General features: G+C 37.2%; 1 protein-coding gene across 5 annotated transcripts in view; it reads left to right on the forward strand.

Annotated features, from left to right (window-relative positions):
* si:dkeyp-115e12.6 overlaps positions 1 to 19,994 on the forward strand; it is a 61,312-nt gene that overhangs the window by 30,960 nt on the left and 10,358 nt on the right. For all 5 annotated transcript variants that reach the window (XR_015507019.1, XM_087280996.1, XM_087280998.1 and 2 more), the window contains exons 9-12: positions 1,710 to 1,838; positions 8,877 to 8,999; positions 15,349 to 15,484; positions 17,411 to 19,734. Coding sequence is in view for 4 of the 5 variants with exons in the window: in XM_087280996.1 (XP_087137122.1) it covers positions 1,710 to 1,838; positions 8,877 to 8,999; positions 15,349 to 15,484; positions 17,411 to 19,734 (2,712 nt within the window). In the remaining variant the exon portion in view is untranslated. The remainder of the gene's footprint in view (positions 1 to 1,709; positions 1,839 to 8,876; positions 9,000 to 15,348; positions 15,485 to 17,410; positions 19,735 to 19,994) is intronic.

Below are 19,994 nucleotides of genomic sequence, written 5' to 3' on the forward strand. Positions count from 1 at the left end.
TTTGGTAAATAAAATGAACTGAGCTGAGCTAGTGTGAGCACTAAATACGCAAACTAATTTAAGTAATGCAGCAAGACCACTGCTCTGTCAAAGTAGGGTTGTAACGGTATGAATTTTTTACGGTATGATAATCGTCTAAAACAATACCACGGTTTGACGGTTTCGCGGTATACGGTATTAAATAGTAATTCTCATAGCAAAGACCCTGAAAAGAATAAGAACACGTTTTCTGACTGAACAAAGGTTTTATTTCAACAAACTTTTGAAAGAACCATTTTAATAGAACTATAGAAGTCTTTTATAAAAATAAACAGAAAAATCTCCCATTTTAATAAATTAAATTAGAAGGAATAAACAAGCAGGGTCTTTTAAGATTAGACAAAAATAAACTTAAACTGTCCTTCCTTATAAGCAGGATAAATGGGAGACCAAAAGTGCAATACCAAGTTTATGGCTGTAAACATGTATTTAAAGCGTTGTTTTTTTCAGACTAGGTTGTGATGAAGAAATGTAAGCATGTTGAGATTTTCAGGACTTAATCTTGACCGCTGAGGTGAGAGAATGTGTCCACTTGTACAATGAACAAATAAAAAAATAATAAATAATGTGTCAAAGTCCAAATAAACATGGTGCAAATCCTCAGTAAAAAAATAGATATAAATATTTACTATACTATAAATAGTTACATAACGAAACTAGATTCAATATGGACCATCCTTAGGTTTTATGTGCCAGCATGGATATGGTTGTCTGTGGATATGGATTTGGATATGGTTGTCTGCAATGCAGACAAACAGCTGCACCTTCATTTGTGTCTTTTGAAAACAGCAAGAGCAGCAGTTCGTCTTTGCTGTGTCACTGTTTTGTCATGTTTCTGTGCTGCTGTGCATGCAAAAATACTTAGTATGAGAATTATTTCATGCAAAACTTTTTTTTTTTTTGCGTTTTATTTAGCCGCGCAGAAATGTATGCCTATCTCTCATTCCATGTTGTTCAAAAAGCTTAGTGTTGGTCCACAAAAAAAAGCGAAACCTATGCTTATTGGTTGTTATATAGCGAGTTTGAACCAATCTGGGCATGAAGGAGGGACAATGCATCAATGTATCATGTCTGGTTTGTCCGGAGACACAGTGACGAGCGTTTCTTTGTCAAATCAGCGTTGTCAAATTTTGATGACGTAACCGCACTGATTCCGGAGCCTCTGATAGTCCGAATGTTATGTGATACAGCACTGAAAAGCTGAGATTCTCTTCTTTATGCCAATCTTTGAATTGTATGAATCGGATCAGCGGATCAAAAGTTATTAAACATTTAAGAGCAATACTTATTTTTAGCCGCGGGCGGCTGTCTCGGTCTTTAAGGGTTAAAACCGTTGATATGCAATTGTTCATGGTATGATAATCGTGCACGTTCAAATCGTGGAAACCGTCATACCGGTATATTGTTACAACCCTATGTCAAAGTGATATGCAGTCTTTGTTACTGTGGTACATGTTTGTTACCTTTCTATGAAATTAAACCAGAGTAAAAATATCAAATTTATTGTAGAATTGTAGTAAGGTAAAAGTGAAAGTTGCACGAAAAATAAACACCCGAGTAAACCACAGATATTCGCAAATAATACATAAGAACTGTAGCGAAGTGTTATTACTGTGTTACATTACACCAGTGGTCCTAGTTCTACAATGATTGTGTTTCGTGTTGTGTAGGAGCTGGTGGAGCAGCAGAGAGAGAGGCAGGCTCTAGAGAAACAGCATCAGCAGGAGAACAACAGACTAAACCAGGAGATCCAGCAGGCCAGAACTCTTCACAACACACTGCAGGCTCAGCATGACAAGGTACCTGGACTGATGAATGCTAAATTGAGTGATTCTATTGAACTGATGCTCAGTCTTCATCTAAACAGTGTGGAGTTGTAGTGAGACTATATGAATATTTGCAGATTTTGCTCAGTGTTTTTGTTTTTCAGGGTTTTAGAAACTGTGCTATTACTTAGTCCAACAATTTTAAGCACCCAAAAAAGTCAAAGTATGCTTCCTTTTTATTTTAATGTATGCACACAGTCAAATTCTTAGTCATTCAAATGATTGTAATATTATGATAGCATACTCACTTCTTCTTTAAAGTTATAAATTATAAAAATGCCCTTGTATTTCTTTAAAAATAGTTGCTGAGATTTCTTTTTCCCCGTTTCGCTTGTTAGCTTAGTCTTTTTTTCCCCCCTTAATTTTTTTTTTTCCATAAAATTTAAAACATTGTACTCGCGATTAGAAAATCAGATTAAAAAAATTACAGCCTTCTTGTGAATTCTTTATATATATATATATATATATATATATATATATATATATATATATATATATATATATATATATATAAAGAATTCTCTCTCTCTCTCTCTCTCTCTCTCTCTCTATATATATATATATATATATATATATATATATTCCAAGTGCTATTTAAGAAAAATATTTATTCTAACACATTTCAAACACAACAGGTTTTGAATGACTGTACTGTACATAATATTTATAAAATAACCGGTAAGATACTAGTATTACTAGTATTAGGCTTAAAGTGCAATTTAAAGGCTTAACTAGGTTAATAAGGCAAGTAATTTGACAAAATATTTTTATTATAGTTTTTTTCAGCCAAGAACAAAGATAAAATTGTAAAAATAATATAGAAATAGTGTAAAGTTTTCTTGATCTGTCATGATGCGTTTACACCAGATATGGATAAAGCATCAACCACAAGGGATTTACAAGTTAAGTCAAGGCAAAGACGTGCATAGACATCCTGAGATGATATTGACATGACGCAGCTCAAATGACGCGGTGCGAAATGAGCTTTTTGCGTGTTTTGACGTGCTGAACCCACAAATCACTCGAGTTGAAAATGAACTTGAGCGGACATTCACACCATGTTAACCATTCAGGAGCTTGCTCTTGTACGGGCTTGATTATGAAGTAGTGCCTGTTGTTGGTGTCCCAAGGGAAATCCTGCTGCTGACACCGTACAACAGCTCATCAAACTGGGCTTAGCTCATTCAGAAGCACCGCTGAAAGCTTCCATCATCCAGGTATAGTTTCTGGAGGATTTGCTGAACTCGCAGAGCTTGGTACACCTCTGATTTAGTTGACTCAGGCATGGTGCTGAATGAATATACGCTGTTTTTCAGCCTTTCTAAAGCACCTAAAGCACAGCTACTCTCTCAATAAGATCCATGTTAGCCATTTAGCCACCAAACCAAAGTCACAGGAAAGACTGAAGCCCTGCCCAAGATGAAAATTCACATCTATTGGGAAGTGAATTTCAAGCGCGAATGTAGTAAGTCAACTTCAAATGTTTCATTTTCCTGCAAATATCGCAATTTCTTTGTGCAAGTGGCATCTGATGTGAACACCCCATTAAACATCACTTGGGAAATATTTGAAAAAAAAAAAAAAGAATTCAAATTTAACTGGAGGGCTAATAAAAAAAACTGTAATTTGGATTTTAGGCTGGTAGGCTACCCCAGTAAAACTAATTTCACACATCAGCAGTGTTCTAGCAATCACTCTGAATACCACAGTAACTGCTCAGTAACATGTAAAATTTCATCTTCATTGTGCAGCATTTACTCTCTTTACTATCTTTTAATATGGCGTGACGAGTATTCTTAAAAAAAAAGGATGTAAAAAAATAACAATTAAAAAGTTAAGAATTCATTTCTTTTTCAAATTAGCCAAGCAAAAGCCTTATGCAAGCACATTGTGTGCTGAAAATATTTGCCGAACATTCAAAATACGCCAATCAGAGAAGTGCTATTTAAACATCACTGTTTTGGTCCATCTAAATCAGCTATAACGCAACATTTTTTAGTAGAAATTTTGGTGCATCACTACAAACCACAATATATGTTGGGCTTGAAACTAGGGCTGGGCGATTAATCGAAAAAATAATCGAAATTGAATTTCAGAACCTATAATCGGTCTAATTTTTACAAGTCAATTTTTTCAATTACTTTCCCTACCACATCTTTTACACAAATCTACCAACCACCTATGCAGTTATTTCAATGACAAATGGAGAAATGTCGGAAGCACAGTATTACCAGTCGAGATTGCTTTTATGTAGTACGGGCATGCAAATCTTTTTGCCTTTTTGCCTGCTCATGCACAAAACTTCTTGCATGCCCATAAATATACGCAGCTCAAGCGCAGATCTTCTTGTGCGCTCTCAAATAAACACTGCTGAAGTGCAATTTAGTTTATGTAACTATGTAACAAGTATGTCTCCAACATTTATTTGATTGGCTAGGAATATTTATGAATTTCTTCAATAGACCTACAGAGCGGCATTAATGCGTTCTGAAGTAATTTGAAACTGTTATAAACTCCAGCAAGATAAAGTCATTGTATGCAGAACCACAGACCTTTATCTATAAATATATCGTGTTTGCTGGCTTTACGCACTTGTCAGTCTGTCAGTACGTCACCTTAAAGGGTTAAACAAATAGCGCACAGCACTACTACGGTTACAGTACTGCTGTCAAAAAAACAAAGGCTTGAGCTGTTATAATTCATTTACCTTTTAATGCTTTTTGGTGCAATTATAACCCACTATCAAAAAAACAACAACAATAATTGAATGTTTTGAATGAGAAGTTCTAATGTAGCCGCGGCGGGATGAATTTTGGTGTGGTGCCCCGCCATGGAAGAATGAATGTAGCGGTAACCATGCTGGTGGTTAGCGTGCCGACATATGGTGCGGTAGCACTTCAGGGCATCCTGAGTTCAAATCCCGGCTCAAGGACATTTCCTGACCCTACCCCCCTCTCTCTCCCCCTTTGCCACCCTGTCTGATTACTGTCCTGTCTAATAAAGGCAAAAAGGCCAAAAAAATCTTGTCAGTAAACTTCAAGCCCAAAAAAAGTAAATAAATAAATTGTTCATTAATCGTAATCGAGGTAAAATGTTCAATTAATCGAGATATTGATTCAAGGCTAAAACGCCCAGCTCTACTTAAAAACCCACTAGTTTCAGAGTAACCAACTAGATTAGTGTTTAGACAACCACCACTTGTCTCTACTCACTTCTCTGTTTTCTTAAATGTAGCTACTTTTTGTTTGTAGTTTGCGGAAACAACATTTTTCCAGAGGCTAAAAACAGCCTTAAACTTAATCTTCTGCTTTCTGTCCTTTTCCTCTGTCTCTCTCTCTCTCTCTCTCTATTTTCTCTGACTCTTGTGCTTTGCCTCATGGGAGCTCCAGGCCGGCTGTCCGCTGGTCAAGGCACTAATGTCACCTCTGTCTCTGTCTCTCATGCTCCCACTGCTCATGTTTTCTCACACACTGCTGTTCCCTCTTTCTCTTTCTGTTTTTCCTCATCAGAGGACACTAAAGCGAAGGTCAGTGTCGCAATCTCTGTGTGATGTCTGTTTGAAACTCATAGCATGGTTTTTTCAGAAATGCCTTCGTACTCCGGAGACGTGAGTACTAGGAGATGTGAACCAGGGGTAGTTACATGTCACACTTAGATGTATAGTTCACTGATTGATGCAGTTTTAGCATTGAAGGAAAAAGCTCTGTTGTACTGCTTGTGTAGAATTAGTCATTCTTTTATAGTGTTTATAAGATACTGTGTATTGTAGTAAGAGTTGTGAAGTAAATACAGAGATCATTAGAGGTCTCCATCCTGGGGTGACACAAACTAATGTTACATGATCATTTAAAGGGATAGTTCACACCAAAAATCCAAATTTCTTCATAATTTACTCTCTCTCTCTCTCTCAAGTGGTTTCAAACCTTTATGAGTTGCCTTTTTCCGTTGAACACAAAATATAATAATACAAAGACAAATGTAGGGCGAGTAAACGTTGACAGATTTTTCAGTTTTGGGTGAACTATGCCTTTAAGGTTAATAAAGTGTGCTGTTTAACCCTCAAGCATACTAGAGGACATTTTTGGGCAAAAACGTTTAATATACATTTCATAACATTAAATTTTTATTCAGCTTAGTCCCTTTATAATCAGGGGTCGCCACATCGGAATGAACTGCCAACTTATGCCTTTCCAGCTGGAATCCATCACTGGGAAACTCTCCCATTCACACACTTACACACTACGGCCAATTTTAGCTTACTCAATTCACCCACAGCGCATGTCTTTGGACTTGTGGGGGATACCAGAGCACTCGGAGGAAATCCACGCGAACACGGGGAGAACATGCAAACTCCACAACTGAGGGTCGAACCAGTGACCTTCTTGCTTCTTGCTTCCCACTGCGCCACCTTCTGCCCTTAATATATTCATTCATTCATTTTCTTGTTGGCTTAGTCCCTTTATTAATCCAGGGTCGCCACAGCGGAATGAACCGCCAACTTATCCAGCAAGTTTTTACGCAGTGGATGTCCTTCCAGCTGCAACCCATCTCTGGGAAACCCTTAATATATATTAATTAAATAGTTTTCTTAATCTGAGACTTTTTTTTTTAAGTTTGCCATCTGAACTCAGTTTATCGTTTTAGCATCGATATCACAACGTGCACCTTCACAATAGTCACATCGCAGGATCTGCAATGTTGAGTCTAAATCATAGTTGACCTTACTGCTACGTTTAATCATAATAGAGTGAAAGTTTATTTTTTAGCTTTAAGTGTTTTTCAGGCCAGTGACTTAGCATTTCAAGAGCTGGACGCAAAAAATAATAATGTAACAAAGATTAATTGTATTTCATTATTTATATGATTTATGTAATGTAAATGTTTTTTTTTTTTACCTAAATTCTTATTTCTTGATCCTAGTCTAAATATCTATTTTTTTTAAAGGAGTGTGTTTTACACACTCCTATTGACAGAAAATTTGGCTTGTTTTCAGGCAAAACTCTAAAGATTAACTCAAAGCCCTTAATTATGACTTATTTCTTCAGAAGGTGAAAACAAAACCATATTTTTACTTGATCTATTTTTTTTTTTTTTTTTTTTTTTTAGATATCTGGACTACAATTGAGAAAAAGCTAAGTAAGAATTTGCATTGTGATTATTTATTGTGATTATATATTTCTCTACCTAGATACTGTTAGACTCTCCATAAAACTGTCAAATAAAGCTATTCAAACATCTTCTAAAATTATTTAACTATAAGAAATGAATAGGATTTTTTTTTTTTTTGTCCAATAAAAATCAAAAAATCCAACATAGTGCAGATCAAACATATATCTGTACTGAAAAACATGATTTTCTTAAAGTGGTTTTTGTCTTGTTTCTAGTCCAAATATGTAAAAATCTAAGCCTTCTCTAGACAAGCAAAAATATAGTTTTGTTTTCAGAAATAATAAGTCAAAGTTAAGCAAAGTTTTTCCTTAAAACAAGCAAAATAATCTTCCAATGTGATAAGCAAAATAAACTAGCTCTCTGCGACTCTCACATGGTCGCCTACTGAAGCTAAGCAGAGATGCGCCCGGTCAGTACCTGGATGGGAAACCACATGGGAAAGCCAGGTTGCTGCTGGAAGTGGTGTCAGTGAGACCAGCAGGGCGTGGTCAACCTGCCATCTATGTGGGTCTTAACGCCCCAGTCTATTGATGGGGACTCTATACTGCTCAGTGAGCCCAGCCTTTTGGATGAGACATTAAACCGAGGTCCTGACTCTCTGTGGTTGTTAAAATCCCAGGATATTCTTCGAAAAAGAGTAGAGGTTAAACCTCGGCATCCTGGCCAAATTTGCCCACTGGCCTACTAACCATCCCCATATCAATTGGCTTCATCACCTTGTCTGCTCTCCACCAATCAGCTGCTGTGTGGTGTGCAGTCTGGTGCGATATGGCTGCTCTCATGTCATCCAAGTGGATGCTGCACACTGGTGGTGGATCTGGAGATTCCTCCCAAAAGTGTCTAGGAAAGCGCTATATACATACAAGGAATTGTTATTATTATTATTATTATTATTATTATTATTATTATTATTTTGCTTACACCGTTGGCATATTTTGCTTATTTCAGGAAAACTTTATACATTTTTTTTAAATGCAGTTTAAATTATGGTCTGAGCTCAAACCACTCAACAGTGTGCACACAGTCATAAGTCCAACTTTATAATTTTTCCTATAGGAAATGAATTGGGAATGCTAAAATAAACAACATGCTCAAAGCTCAAACATTTACACTTTCTGTCTTACATACACACAGCCCCCACAAACACATAGATCCCCCCAAAAAACTATTGCCAATTATTTTGTATTGTTATTTTTTTATGTTTTGAGATTCTTATACAATCATAAGTAAAAGATTTCATCAGTCAACCAATTTGTAGTGTTTAGATGTCTGAACTTGCTGGTATGATTTAGGTCTTGGAAGATAAATATTAAAGAAGCATAAAATATGCCTATTTGACATACTTGGGTGAAAAAAGGCGTTTAAAAATCTGAAAATGTCATTGGATATAACATTTGATTAAAAAAGGTTATGATCACACCTGAGAATAGCAAAAATATACAGGGCTTCAAAATGTAATGTGCTTGAGGGTTAATATGTTTGACATTATTTTTAATCTGTTTTTATTTCTCTGTTTAAGTGTGCACAGACACATTTCAAATGTGTGGTTTGCATGAGTGTCTGATTTCCATGAGTAAGCCTTTGGATTCAAATCTTCAAGTGTTGCATGGTGTGCACATCATCTGGTCGAACTGCAAAACAAGAGAAGGAAGATTTGCATTTTTACATTCCATGAATAAATCTCTCCATTTGTTTGTCATTGTTCTTATAACATGGGTTTGTGTGACATCCTGCATGAAACTAATGACATGATTCCATCCTCCACAAACAGGACATGATGAAGATCTGGCTATTTCCCTTTGAACAGCCCGTAATCCTCTGCTCGCTGTCTTTGTCTCTCAGGTGTGTTTGCAGAAGCAGAGTTTGGAGCGAGATCTGGAGGATGTGAAAGGGAAACTGAAGAACACTGAGGCTGATCTGAAAGAGAGTCAGAAGAGAGAGGCACAAACTGAGGCAAAACTCACGGTACAACAGCACACACAATCACAATTACCTGAGACACTTAAACTGAGGCTACGTCCAGATAAAAACAATGTTACTTTTGTGTGTGATTCTAAAAGTTTCACGTCCAATACATGTATTGCTTCAAGAATTTAAATAGGTTTAAACTTAAAGGGGACCTATTATGCAAAAATCACTTTTATGAGGGGTTTAAACGGTTGTGTGGCGACTGTGTGTGGATATATCCAGGCTCTAATGGAAAAAATAAATGAATTATAGTCACACTTCATGAAAACAGTCTACAGAAACACTTTGATCAGGGTTTCTGCAGGGTCTTAAAATGTCTTAAATCTAAAATTCCAAATTTTAGACCTTAAAAAGTCTTTATTTACTAAAATATTGTTGTTATTGGTCTAAAATCTTTTTCAAACTGGTCTTAATTTTCCTTTGTTCATGTATTGCTACCAAATCTGGCCAAAACCCAAACAATCACCAACAATCATCTTAATAAATCTTTAAACTTTTTATTTAAAAAGGTCATTTTTAACTCTATTTATCAATGGTTTAATTATTTTTCCTACAGCAACATTTGTTTAAACATTCTCCATTTATTTACTGCTGAGGACACCGATTTGGACAGACTGTTGTGCATATATCTAGTTTATTATAGTTTTAAAAACTTTTGTTCATTTTTAAATGATTTTAAAGAAAGTTTATGTTGAATACAAGTAGAGCTTGCTTGTTTTTACACAATATTTAAAACATCCAGCTAAGAAATCAAATCTAAAATAAGTAGTTTTTTACATTAATTATGTATTATTGTTTTATTAAATTACTTTTTTTGATAGGGCAAATAAAAAGCTTTTCCATCTGGGCCATTTAAAAAAGTTCTTAGCCTTTAGCCCTTTATGGGTCTAAAATTTTATTCATAATGGTCTTAAAAGTCTTAAATTTAACTTAAACCTGCAGAAACCCTGTTTGATAGACATTCTCCCTTTGTACATGTCACCAGAGGGGGAAAGTCCTGCCCATTGGTGATGATCCTTCATTAGCATAGACAGCCCTGAGTTAGAAGCAGCCGTCCAATGTTGTAAATGTGTAAAGATTTCAAATGCACCTCCAAAAGCACAGTCCCATCCCATCATCTAGTTCTATAGTTCCCAAACTTTACTAACTCGCGGCTCTCTGCATTATCAAATTAACCTACAATTTGTGACAATTTAGTAACTATTCAGACATAACACTGTTTACTGTCTTTATTGGATAAACTTGCCAATTATTTGCCATTTTTATTTTTAAATACTTCCATTTTGTGGGAATCTCACAGTTCATTCTAAGCACCCGCAACCTGCACAAACATGAGTCTCTTACAGCCTGCACCATTGTGCATATATGCTGCAGCATTCACCCATCAAATCTTGCATCAAGTTTTGTGAATGCAAATCTCAGGAGAGCCGAGCAGTCAAAACTGGCAGGGCACAGAAACAGGAGCACTGGACCTATTGATAGCCATCTATTCAGCAAATGTTTCTTATTAGCTTAGCTTAGTTTGTAACCAATCAGCAACAATCAAATAGTGCATGCATAGTAACAATTTATTATTTATTTCCTGTTTTTTTTATTATACATCATATTATGATTAGACATTTTTGTATATTAACAATGATATTTTTCTATTACAATGATTTGATGGGCGATATGTAGGCCCACACGGAATCCGCGCGCGCAGAATTCTGCAGATTTTCCGCAGAATTTCGCAGATTTCTGCTGTTTTTTAGCCCATTATAAATTCAGTTTATTTACTTGAGTAAATGTGTAAATCGGAATTTATTTAGTTTTTATTCAGTAGTTTATTACTTTTTATTTAATATATTAAAGTGTAAGTTATGATACTCCGCTGGATACTCCCAAAATAATTCCGTAGAAATCCGCAGATTTTTACCAAAATTCTCAGCAGAAATAGCAAAAAACGTCCACAGATTCCTTCTGGCCCTAGTGATATGCCACAGCCATATCACTCTGCAGCCCAAGACCGGTTACTCACTGAATCTAAGCAGGGCTGAGCCTGGTCAGTACCTGGATGGGAGACCACTAGGGAACACTAGGTTGCTGTTGGAAGAGGTGTTAGTGAGGCCAGCAGGGGGCGCTCAACCTGTGTTCTGTGTGAGTCCTAATGCCCCAGTATAGTGAAGGGGACACTACACTGTCAGTGAGCGCCGTCTTTCGGATGAGACGTTAAACCGAGGTCCTGACTCTCTGTGGTCATTAAAAATCCCATGGCACTTCTCGTGAAAGAGCAGGGGTGTAACCCCGGTGTCCTGGCCAAAGTCCCTCTATCGGCCCTCACGATCATGGCCTTCCAATCATCTTCTTTCACCGAATTGGCTCTATCACTGTCTCTCCACTCCACTAATAGCTGGTGTGTGGTAAGCGCACTGGCGCCCTTGTCCTGTGGCTGCCGTCGCATCATCCAAGTGGATGCTGCACACTTTTGGTGGTGTAAAGAGACTCCCCCTCATGATTGTGAAGCGCTTTGGGTGTACGGCCATAAACAATAAATGCGCTATATAAATACACATTACATTACATTATTTTTAACAACTGGTGGCCTGCCTGCAATACGGCCATGTGCCACAGGTTAAAAAAAAAAAAAACACTGGTCTAGTTTATACAGCATTAGCAAGTTTTTTTTTTGTAATAGTGCTAATAAACTTAGCAACTCTGTAATCCGTCATTGTTGTTGTTGCTGGCTGTTATATGCATGGTTCTTCTAGTCTAGTCTAATAAAAGTAGCTTTTTGCCTATCTACATGGTTGCACAAGGGGTGACATTTTGACATTTTTCCACTTTGTAATCGGTTATCCAAAAAAATTGTTTAAACACTGACAATGCTAGTGTTGTGTGGACGAAAGGCCAAAATGATGTTATATTGGTGCAGCACTGCGGTCAACACATTTAGATCAGTTCAGAACTTTATTTGTGTTTCAAATAAATGCTGTTCTTTTCAACGTTCATCCAATATTTCTTTTATCATCAGATCTATTTTTAACATTTAATGATAATGTTTTCTTGAGAACAATATCAGAAGGATTTTGGAAGGATTGTGTCACTGAGGGCTGGAGCTTAAATGATTGTTCATCATTGACTACTGCAACAATTAGGTTGTTTTTCCTCTATCAGGCTGACCTCTCCTCTTTGCTTAAAGGTGCAGTAGGTGATTGTCTTCTGTAGCATTTTTGTTGTGCTGGTTGAAAGTCTCTTCACAGTCTAACAGTAATGATTAAAGTAAATGATCTAAATGTGTTTGTATGTATTTTTATACTTTGGGTGAAGCATAAAAGTAAAAAATGTTCATCCAAATAAACAGAGTCGGACCGACATCTCTCATAATGTATAGCTTATAAGTAGCTCAAACTGTCTGTCAGCAAATGCTGATTTGAACAACCGCGCAGCCTTTTGTATGCAGCTCTGCCGACCACCGCACGTTCACAAGAGAGCACGCGCGCGTGATCGGTAAAAACATGCTGAATCAAAACTTTTTAAAAACCTGAATCCATATTGGAGTTACATTTGCACGCTGGAGAAAGGATGACACAATGGCTGAAGGATTTCTCTTAGACACGTAATGTTCTGTTTTAAAACTGCTTTAGCTTCACGCAGAGCTGATGTAACGTTGGATGTTGTTGTATCAAATGGGTTATATCTTCACAGAAGTGTTGTTCAGCCACTAAAATCTTTAGATGAAAGATTGATAAGACTTTTTTCAGTTTCGTAAGGGAATTTTACAGCATCGATAATGTAGATTTTATTTAGTTTAACAACAAAACACAAGTAAATACCGCTATTCCGCCTAGTCTCTCCCTGTATAGTTTACCATGCAACTCTAAATATTTGCTCTGAAATAGCATGTCAGTTTGGTTTGCACGCCGCCGGACAAGCACTAGTCGCTTTTAACACATGCGAGGCAAGGCAAGGCAAGTCTATTTATATAGCACATTTTATACACAGTGGCAATTCAAAGTGCTTTACATAAACAGGAATAAACAAGACAAGTTTAGGAACATAAAATGCAGACAATAAAAAGTATTATAAACAGATAAAAACAAATTAAAATGAGTTAAAATAGGTTATAAAAGAATGAAAAAGAAAACGAAAAACATAATAGTGCAGAGAGAGGGTTCTTTTGCTGTGCTCATATTTAAGGAGGCGTGGGTCTAGACGGCAGGGGAGGGACTGTTATTCAGAGATTTATGCTAAGCTGTTAGCATTGTGGAAGGTCACCTATTGCACCTTCAAACGTTCCATTTTTCCAGATCATTGTGGATGTGGTTTCATTTTTCATGGTGGGGCCTGTTACGGAGCTCTCTGGAATGTAATACAAATGTGCCATTTGTTGTCTTGCTAATGCAGGTGTAGTATAAATTGCGATATGGACGATGGACGATATGTCTGTTTTTGGGGGAGAATATTTACTTTGTTGAATAACAAAAACTAAAAATGATAAATTAATAGCACATTTCCACTTAATGTAGTTGACAAGAGTTTGGTTACATCATGCTTCACGTACACAAATGGAAATGCAAAAAGCTTGTATGGAAATGGAACTGGAATCATTCCTGACTGTTGTCAGAACCATTCGCCATGATTGTTAAAAATCAGCTTTTAAAAAAGGACGACACATTTTGTGTGTCTGTATGTGTGACTAAACACACCAAGGTTCATTCAGAGACATGCCTCAGTGCTTCAAAATATAATAAAAATGCTTGGGTAACTTTAACAAGAGTGTTGTTATTGAATGGCATTGACAAAGTCCAATTCAGGTCACCTGTCTGTGTCTGCTTGATAAGGCAGAGCTACCTATAATTATGAGAGGCTGGCAGATTGGCACTGACCACCAACCAAATGTGGGTATTGCTGCCATTTTAACCTGTCATAAAGCACATAATGATCAAAGAAAGAAAGAAAATCCAGTCAAAAGAATGAGAAACAAACAGGTGCCACACTTTGTGATAGCATGCAACATTCACTTACGATTTAAATGGAGTTTTTCACTTGAAAGACTAAATTAAACTTTACATGGTTACTATAGGTCATGTACCCTACAATATACAAGGTGCATAAACCGTTTTATTTGTTTCCTTATTGAGGGTGTCCCCGAAAATACACAAGCATTAAAAAGTTTTTGCTAGAAGTGTTTATGCTCACCAATGCTGCATCAATTTGATTCAAAAACGCATTAAAATGGTGATAGTGTGAAATATTTTTACAAATATATGAATTTTTATATTTGACTATCTTAGAAAGCAGTTTATTCCTGTGACTCGATGTAGATTTTTAGCATCATTACTCCTATCTTCAGTTTCACATAATCCTTCAGAAATAAATCCAGTATGCGGAATTTGTTTTTTAAAAACTTGTATGCATTTTCAACCATAAAATTTATTTTCAAATAATTATAATTTTTTAAAACTTTTTTTTTCTTTACATTACAGATATTTATTACTAACATAAACCTTCCAAACAGAAGTGTATAGCTAGCTCACACACTGACCAAACAATTCATTGAACACACACACACAGATGAAGCTCCCAGTGCAACAATACCGTTACTGACTCAGCTGAATGCTGTCTCAGATATAGCACCGTTATCTCCTTATGACTTCTGTTTTGCACCGGGGCTTGGGTTTAAGCACTCTATTTTTAAACAGCGTGCGTGTAATTTTTGAGTCATGCATTATAATCTCTCAAAGCTTTTATGGTGTTTAAAGTTCCTGTGAGATCAAAATAAAGTATGTTAAATATTCGTATCAGTATGTTTATCTTTCTTTAAGCTAAAAAACAGTGACAAAATTTGCATCGAGAAGATATAAACATCCAAAGCTTGCAGTTTGTCACTTCCACCTAAATGGATCAACAATTTGTTTGACGTCACCTTGTGCTGTCAAAGCCAGTTCCTGGAGGGCCGCAGCTCTGCACAGTTTAGTTCCAACCCTGCTCCAACACACTTACCTGTAGGTTTCAAACAAGCCTGAAGGACTCAATTAGTTTGATCAGGTGTGTTTCATTAGGGCTGGAACTAAACTGTGCAGAGCTCTTCCAGGAACTGGCTTTGACACCCACGTTCAAAGCAATCAAAGTGTAGTGTATTGTAACGTGCAGATCACGATTGCTACTTAAACACTTTTATTTAGTGTATTTAGCTGTGTCTTTCTCTTGCATACCTCACCCTAAACACTTTTGTGGATTCTTACTGCATTTTTGCTCTTAAAAATAATTTGTTGCTACAATACCGTTCTATAAAGTAGTTTTATGGCTTTTTGTGTTTGATGGGAGTTTCATTGATCTTGCATGCACTGCTCATCTTGTCCTGTAGGAGGCGCTGAGGGAGTGTGAGAGTCTCACTGTTTCTCTGGGGCAGATGAAAAAACAGGAGAAAGTGCTACAGGAGGAAGTGAAGCGCTTGACTGAAGAGCTTGCTGAGGCGCTCAAGCTTATTAAAGAACTGCAAGGTACGCTAGTAAAGAATATCATCTGCAAAGAGAACGGTGTTTGGATATGTTGGCCTTCCCCTTTTACACACAATCTCATGTGTCTGCCTCCCTCTTCTGTCCAGACTTTGACAGTGTTTCATCATAAAATAGTTTATTTAAAGCCAAAGCAGTAGAACATAAGTCGTAAGACCATACATGTTCAATATAGATGAATGCATTAACTAGCACTTTACATATGAAGAGTTCAGATGCAAAAACCTCAATCCATCAGACCTCTTGTCTTGTAAATGAGCATTTTCTATCATGCTCCTCTGATAAGGTCCAGAAGTTTCGTTTTATAGGTGAAGATGGTGTTATTAGCTTGTAAATAAAATACCTTTTTTTCCCCCAAAATGTCACTTTAGACAATTTTTTGTTTTTTAACATTGTAAATTTTCTTTTGCATCAAAACCAGCTAAATCCACGTCTGCTTTTTATGCAAAACCCTTTAAATCCACCTAATGGAACAAGATAGTGTAATTAGTTCAAAATTAGGATTCCATTAGAAATTATTTTACCAAACATAAAACACATTACACAAACCACCTGAAATTTAAAATAGATTAATCGGTTAAGTAAGTGGTGGTTCATTCCGCTGTGGTAAACCAGGGAAAAAGCAGAAGAAAATGGAATGAATGAAATCTGTAAAGTAAGTGCACTAATCAATAACATTAAAACTGACATTAATTAAATCTTAACAATCCGTTGTCATTTCTGATATTAAGGATTTAGATTTTATTCAAGTAGAACAATGTAAACATTGCACACATTGTAAACCAAGCTTGGTAGATGCAAATAATGTAGTGTAAAAACATTGTGAAATATCAATATCTGTGCATTGTCCATTGTCCAAAAGCTTATCAGATGTATAGGTTTAATGAAGTAGGCTAATATAAATGTATAGTTTTATACATTATATTTATCTTATAAAAATAGCTTAAATTAGCAAATAAAACACAAGGTAGACCTACTGGGCAAAAAGGGACGTCTCTCAGACATTTTTAGATGCTGTCATTCATTCATTCATTCTGACCATACTTCCACGTGGGATAAAAGAATGACATCTTAACTCTGTCTTTCGTGAAACACAGTTGCCGTTTATTGTATAGTAAATCGGACCCATTCAAAGTAGCGTTGATGCTCAAAAACACGTTATGAATGCATGCTACACTTCTGACTGCATATTGTGTTGTCTTTTTCTTATAATGCACAGAGTTTTGAGGTAAGGCACGTTTTCATTTGCCGTTCACTGACAGTCGGACAGGCTCATCTAGTTCATCAATCTCCGTCTTTAAAAATCGAAGGCGGAATATGTCTCTGCATAAAAGCCGCTATATCAGCGCGCTGCTACATTGAAAACATATGATTTGATTTGCGATTAATTAAAAAGGGTTAACATTTGCGACTTTTTGTTGATTTTTGCATTGGATTCAGCGATTGTAAAATCGCAAAAAACTGGGGGTCTGCATATTGCAAACTTTAATTGTATTCTTATTGCTACTATAATGAAAAAATGCAGTTATAAGTGTATGCTTTACAAATGCTATTACCCCACTAAAAGGGGTTACAGGAACTTTTCTTTTTGCCTTATAATTGCCTAAAGAAAATCCTATTGAAAATAATCATAACCTGTGAAAATCTATACTTCTACTCTCATTACACCCTTCTGTTTTTAAGACCTTCGAGATTAGTTAAAAAGGCCCAGGTTAGGAGAAGGCTACAAAACATTTTAAATGCTGGAAAAGTTATTTGGATTGTGATTTGATTTCAGGCTGTATGACAAATAAAGTAATCATTTCAAAGGGGTATGATGATTTTTTTTATTGGCGCTGTACTTGCCAAATAATAGCATTTACCCTTTTTTCTTATATTATTCTTATATTTTTTTATATATCTTTTCTACAGCTCAGCTGGCCGCTTCTCCTCCACCTGTTGCTGCCCCTAACTTTAGCTCAGCTGGAGACTCCTTCTCTCCCTGTGTTTCCCTCCATCACGACCGCTCTTCCCCTTTCAACAACTCCTCTCAGAGAAAAAGAGCCCCTAATACAGGGAGAACAAGGGAAGAGGAGAGAATGAAGTATCCCTCCGGTAGAGAGCCTGGAGAGGGCATCGACTCAGAGCACATTGACAAATTTGAGTCCGAGGAGAAATCCCAAAAGCGTATAGGAGTCCAAACACTTCCAAGTGGCTCTCTGAAACTGACTGAGTTTGATTTAGACACCTCAGTGATGGAACAAGACACGGGTATTGAAGATGTGGATACGGACTCCTTCACGTCCGACTCAACCAGGGGCACGATGCCTAAAAGTGAATCGGACATCAGTCGCAGCCTAAAGTTAGACAATACATCAGGTAAAACAGAAAAATATGACTCTACAACTCTGAAAGATCTGAAGAAGCAGAATGCAGAGCTTCAAGATGAGCTTAGAGATGTGAAATATGACCTTCAGAAGCGACTTGAGGATCTTGAAACCCAGAGGAGAGCAGAAACTGAGGCCAGGACCAAATTGAAGCAATTGAGTCGCAAACACTCAACCCAGACAGAGCAGCAACGTGCCAAAGCTCTGGAGCTCAAGGATAGCCTGGTGAAATTGGAAACTCAGCTGGAACAAGAGAAGAAGGAGAGCTCAAAATTAAAGGAAACACTTCATGCTCTGCAAAGTGAAGCTGAGAACAGGAAGGTGAATGACCAGGAAGAAGATTCACAGCTGAAGAAGGCCTTGGCTGAAATGGAGCAAAAGGAGACCATCATGGAAGAAGAAATGATGGGAATCAAAAAGGAACTGCAAGACCTTCAACTAAAGCTTGCACAGGAACGGGAGGAGAGGGAGCAGGAGAGATTGGAGGAAAGGAAGCTGATCAGAAGAGAGGAAGGACTAAAGATTGCACAGCTTCAGGAAGAGCTGGACATTCTTCGAAAGTCTACGGGTTTGGAAGAGAAGATATCAAAAGACAATCTTCCCCTCACGTATTTACATCTAGAACACCACCAAAACACTGATCAGAAAGCTGATCTTACCGAAAACAAAGACTTGATTCCTTCTCCAGGAGTTCAAGAGTTTTCTGTGAATCTTCAGAACACAATGGTCCGCAATGAAGCTAAAACAATTGAGCTGATTATGGACCTTGAAGCACAAACTAAACCGAAGACCTCTCCTTCAGATATGAATAGGGCTCGAGCATTAAGTACAGAAGCTTCAGATTTGGACAACTCTACGGTTTTAGTTTTGGAGGTGGAACGCTTGAGAGCTGCGCGAGACAGAGAGTCTGAGAAGGCAAAAGTATCTCAAAGAAAGCTGGAGGAGCTACAGAAGCAAGTGACCACTCAGACCAAGCAACTCACCCAAGCTTTCGAAAGCCAGAGCAAGCACATTGACAACTTGTTAAGCGAGTTAGAGGATAAAGAGTGTGCTCTCCAGAAGCAGGCAGAGGAGCTGCAAAAATGCCAGGAGAAAATCTGTTTTCTTGAAGAAAAACAAACCAGGACGAATGATCTCTCTGCACCTCCTGAACTATCTACAGAGATCTCAAGAGAACTGAGCTGTGATTCAGTCTTCAGCAACACGAGTATAAGTGACCATGAAATGTTTAGTGATGATACACCACCGGTTTTGAAGGAGAAGGTCTCAGAACATACTGTACAGCTTCCTGTTGAAGCCTCTGTTATTCAGAACATTGATCAAACAAACACTAGTGAGATTTCTGATAAGCTACAAGCGACTGAACATTTTAAACAACAGTCTGTAGACACTTCAAATTCTAGCACAGCTTCAGATGCACCAATAATTTCTGATGTAACTGAAGAGAAATCAAGTTCTGTCTTGCAGGATGAACAGTTGAATGTTGTTAACTGCCAAAATGACAGTATTCCAGAACATTCAATTCATGATATCAAGGAGCTCGAACGAGTTACAAAGGAATTACAAGCAGCTCAACTCGAGCTAAATGTGATGAAGGCTCAGAATTCAGAGCTTGCTCTACAGGGAGACATGATAAAAGATAAGCTACTGAATGTTCAGCAAGAGAATCAAGAGTTGAAATCAACTCTGAAACACTTGTGTGAAGACACTGGTGCTAAACAAGATGGTGCCTTAAATTTAGCGAACTCTAAAAACAAATCGTTGTTGAGTTCAAATGAAGGATTGCAAAGCATCTCCCCATTAGGGAAAGAGAAATTGGTCGTTCAGCATGGAAACTCTGAAGCGGAGGTTCAGTCTCTTCAGGAGCAGGTACATTTTAGAGAACTAAAAAATAGACGTCATCACTTGTCTCAACCAATCAGTTCATTTTGAATGGGTCTAATGCTGGGTTCACTACATCATTCACTCTAGTTTACTTATGGGATGTTTTTCCGCTTCAAGCTAATTTCATTTAAGCCAAAGCCCAGTTCACAATACAGGATTTTAAGCCTGATTTGAGCCCGATTTGGAAGTTAACAAGCTTTCTGACAGATCAGACTGTGATCAGGGAAACATCTGAGGTGGCTGGC

The sequence above is a fragment of the Danio rerio genome, chromosome 14, assembly GCF_052040795.2.
Source record: "Danio rerio strain M-AB ecotype USA chromosome 14, GRCz13ab, whole genome shotgun sequence".
Taxonomy (NCBI): Eukaryota; Metazoa; Chordata; class Actinopteri; order Cypriniformes; family Danionidae; genus Danio; species Danio rerio.